Genomic DNA, 3,903 nt, shown 5'->3' on the forward strand with positions numbered 1-3,903 from the left:
TGGCACAGTTTGGGATGGGAATGCAGAGGGAAACTGGGAATGGCACAGTTTGGGATGGGAATGCAAACTGGGAATGGCACAGTTCGGGGTGGGAATCGCGGGTTTTCCCGGGAATTCCGGCTCCGTACCAGGCGCTCGTGCGGGTGCAGGCTGCAGTAGCTGCTGGCCTGGCCGAGATGGGAGGAGCCGCCCAACATTCCCCCGTAGCCGGCCTGGTTCATCCCGCTCGACGAGCTCCAGGGATCGCTGCCGTGGTGGCCATCTGCAAGAGGGAAAGGTGGGAATGGCACCGGGAACGGAGCCGGGAATGGGGAATGGAGCTGGGAATGGGGAATGGAGCTGGGAATGGGGCTGGGAATGGGGAATGGAGCTGGGAATGGGGAATGGAGCTGGGAATGGAGCTGGGAATGGGGAATGGGGCTGGGAATGGGGAATGGAGGTGGGAATGGGGAATGGAGCTGGGAATGGGGAATGGGGAATGGAGCTGGGAATGGGGAAGGGAATGGGGAATGGGGAATGGAGCTGGGAATGGAGCTGGGAATGGGGAATGGAGCTGGGAATGGAGCTGGGAATGGAGCCAGGAATGGAGCCGGGAATGGGGAATGGAGCTGGGAATGGAGCTGGGAATGGGGAATGGGGAATGGAGCTGGGAATGGGGAATGGGGAATGGAGGTGGGAATGGAGCTGGGAATGGGGAATGGGGAATGGAGCTGGGAATGGGGAATGGAGCTGGGAATGGGGCTGGGAATGGGGAATGGAGCTGGGAATGGAACTGGGAATGGTGCTGGGAATGAGGAATGGAGCTGGGAATGGCACCGGGAATGGCACCGGGAACAGCACCAGGAACGGCACCAGGAATGGTGCTGGGAATGGCACCGGGAATCCTTGGAATTCCAGGAAGTTTCATTACCGAGATTAAAACAAAAAAGAGGAAGAATTCCCACCCGGGAAAGCCTTGGAATCATTCCCTGCAATTCCCCAAAAAGCCCTGGATGGGGCACACTTGGAGAAGGTGACCTCGGAGAGCTGCTCCGCCCTCCCTATTCCACCATTCCCATCCTTCCCAGGGAAGGGCACCACAGGAGCAGCCGGATTCTCCGGGCTTTTCCCAACTCCGGGAATGCTCTCCAGGAATCCATCCCCAATTTCCCGCTCGTGGAGCAGCAAAACCCCGGGAGCTCCGAGCTCCAGCTCCGTGGGGGACGCACAAATCCATGGTTTTTTTACGGGAACGAGCCCAAAAAGCTCCTCCGGAGGAGGAAAATCTGGGAAAAGGGATGGGAATGGAATTGTGCCTCTTACCTTGCATGAAGAAGGAGCTGGGAAAAGTGCTGGCTGCTGGTTTGGAGGATGGAAAACCGGGAGAATCCCGGTTGTAGTCGGCGGTGCTCGCCGATGGAGCATAAACCTGCGGGAAAAAAGCCTCCTTTAGGCAACTGCGACCCCAAAAACCTGGGAATTCCCCCCCAGCTCCCCTCCCAGCATCCCGCAATTCTCTGGGAATGCAAAACCTTCCGGCGCCGCACGGCCGGGAATCAATTCCCGGCTCCCAGAGCGGCTCCGGGCTGACATTTTCCAGCCTGAGCCAGGGACGTTTGGCCGAAGTCTGGATTTCTGGGAATCCAATTATCCCGCAGATGTGCAGATGTTCTTCCTGCCGCCCCACGGAGCCGGGAATCAACAGGAACTGGGAACAATGCGGGCTTTTTTTTTGGGATGGGAGCCTGCCGAGTTCACCCGCTCCGCAGGACTGCAAGGAGCTCCAAAAGTTGGGATTTTTCCTAAAAAAAAAACCCCCCCAACCCCAACCAAAATCCCCCGAGCCCTCCGAATTTTGGAGCGACGCTGTCGATTGCAACCGGGGCTCTGAAATTCCCTAAAATCCTAAAATCCAGCAGGGGGAGAGCACCCAGCTCCTTCCCTCGGGATTATTCCACTCTCCGTGCCAAACCTCTCGTTCATTCCCGCTTTTCCCTCGGGAATACCTGCCCAGCTCCTCCCGTTCGGGAGGGAATTGCGAGCCCGAATCCCCCCAAACCACACCAGGCGGGTCAAGGGAATTCCGTGTTTCCGGCGGGATGGATTCCACGATCTCCAGATGGCCGGGAAGGCCGAAACCCAAATCCCGAACGCCAGCATCTCCGGGATGAAAATGGATTCCTCGCCGCCTCCATTTTGAAGCAGGCGGCGGATGGCAGCACTTGGCACGGCGCCCGCTGGGAGAAGGGAAGCGCAATCCGGCCGGGAAGAGCGGCTGGAAAAGCGCCCGGCTCTTCCCAAAGGGTCGGGAAGATCCCCCGGGAATCTCGGCAGGGCCGAAGGCTGGGAAAAAGTGGGAGCGAGTCGCAGGAAATCCCGGGAAAACGAGAGGAGGAGCGGGAATGGCGAGAGGGAGGCTGCGAAGGCGAGGCCGGGATCCGGGAGAGAGATTCCTGGAGTGTCCCAAGGAAGAGCAAAACTTGGGATGAATGGAAAAACGTGGAATGATCCCGGTTGTCCTTCCTTTGCAAGGCCCGCCGGGGCTGCTGCCGCATGCAGGTTTAGGGAGAATTCCTTCGGATTTTAGGGAGAAATTCCGTGGATGTTAGGGGAAAATTCCCTTGGATTTTAGGGAAAATTCCCTCAGGTTTAGAGAGAATTCCCTTGGATTTTAGGGGAAATTCCCTCAGGTTTTAGGGAGAAATTCACTTGGATTTTAGGAGAAATTCCCTCAGGTTTTAGGGGAAAATTCCCTCGGATTTTAAGGGAAAATTCCCTCAGGTTTTAGTGAAAAATTCCCTCCATTTTAGTGAAATTTCTCCTCAGTTTTAGGGAAAAAATCCCTCACGTTTTAGGGAACAATTCCCTCAGTTTTAGGGACAAATTCCCTCCCTTTTAGCACCACTTTTCCCAGTTTTCCTGAACAATTCCCTCAGTTTTTAGGGACGAATTCCCTCAGTTTTAGGGACAAATTCCCTCCCTTTTAGCACCACTTTTCCCAGTTTTAGGGAACAATTCCCTCAGTTTTTAGGGACGAATTCCCTCAGTTTTTAGGGACGAATTCCCTCAGTTTTTAGGGATGAATTCCCTCCCTTCTAGCACCGCTTTTCCCAGTTTTCCTGGAAACCCCCCCCCAGGTTTCGAGAGCCATTCCCCAGGACCTGCTCCAGCTTTCCCTTCTCCACCAGCAGCTCCCTAATTCCGGCCACATGTTGCCGCCGGGAAGAGCATTCCTGGGAAAGGGCCGGAAGGAAACGCCGCCTTCCTGCAATGCGAAGCAGATGTCGGCTCTTCCAGATCTTTCTCCCGGGATAACGGGGCCGAGGCCTCGCCCGGAAATTGGGAGCAGCTGAGCTCCGGCGCACGGAAAAACCCCGGAGCGGGAGAGCATTCCGGGCCTGCCGCGCGCTCCCTGCTCCGGGAGAAACAAACTGGAGTTTGCCACGGTTAATTCTGGGCTTAGCGGGATGCTGGGAAGGATTTTAGGGATCATCCCATTCCATGCCCTGCCACGGGGCTATCCCGGTTTATTCCAGGCTGCCTTGGACACGGGAATTCTGTTCCCTGGGAATTCTGTTTGGTGGCACCTGGCAGGCAGCATTCCCAGATTCCCGGAATCCCTACCCTGCAGTGGGAAGGAATTGCTGGCTGCCAGGGTGCTCCGCGCTTTCCATGGAAATTTGCGCAGCTTGGAGCAGCCTGCGCAGCGGGAGGTTGGATAATCCCAGAAATCCCGTGCCACCCAAATCCCGGGATCCTGCGCTCCGCTCCCTCTGGGATCCTGCACTCAAATCCTGGGATCCGAGCTCTCCCTCTGGGATCTGAGCTCTCCCTCCCGGATCCGAGCTCTCCCTCCCAGATCCGAGCTCTCCCTCCCGGATCCGAGCTCTCCCTCCCGGATCCGAGCTCTCCCTCCTGGATCTG

The 3,903-nt window shown here is 56.8% G+C and overlaps 1 protein-coding gene across 1 annotated transcript in view; it reads right to left on the reverse strand.

Annotated features, from left to right (window-relative positions):
• Positions 1–3,903, reverse strand: part of TCF4 (transcription factor 4) — a gene marked incomplete at its 3' end in the record, with an annotated part of 113,540 nt that overhangs the window by 5,713 nt on the left and 103,924 nt on the right. The window contains exons 8-9 of the mRNA XM_042021501.1: positions 1,303–1,408; positions 129–262 (exon numbers count right to left, since the gene is read on the reverse strand). Of these exons, the coding sequence (XP_041877435.1) occupies positions 129–262; positions 1,303–1,408 (240 nt within the window). The remainder of the gene's footprint in view (positions 1–128; positions 263–1,302; positions 1,409–3,903) is intronic.

This window comes from Corvus kubaryi, unplaced genomic scaffold, assembly GCF_017639235.1.
Source record: "Corvus kubaryi isolate FWS band 111438036 unplaced genomic scaffold, C.kubaryi_AGA036_p1.0 37149, whole genome shotgun sequence".
NCBI lineage: Eukaryota > Metazoa > Chordata > Aves > Passeriformes > Corvidae > Corvus > Corvus kubaryi.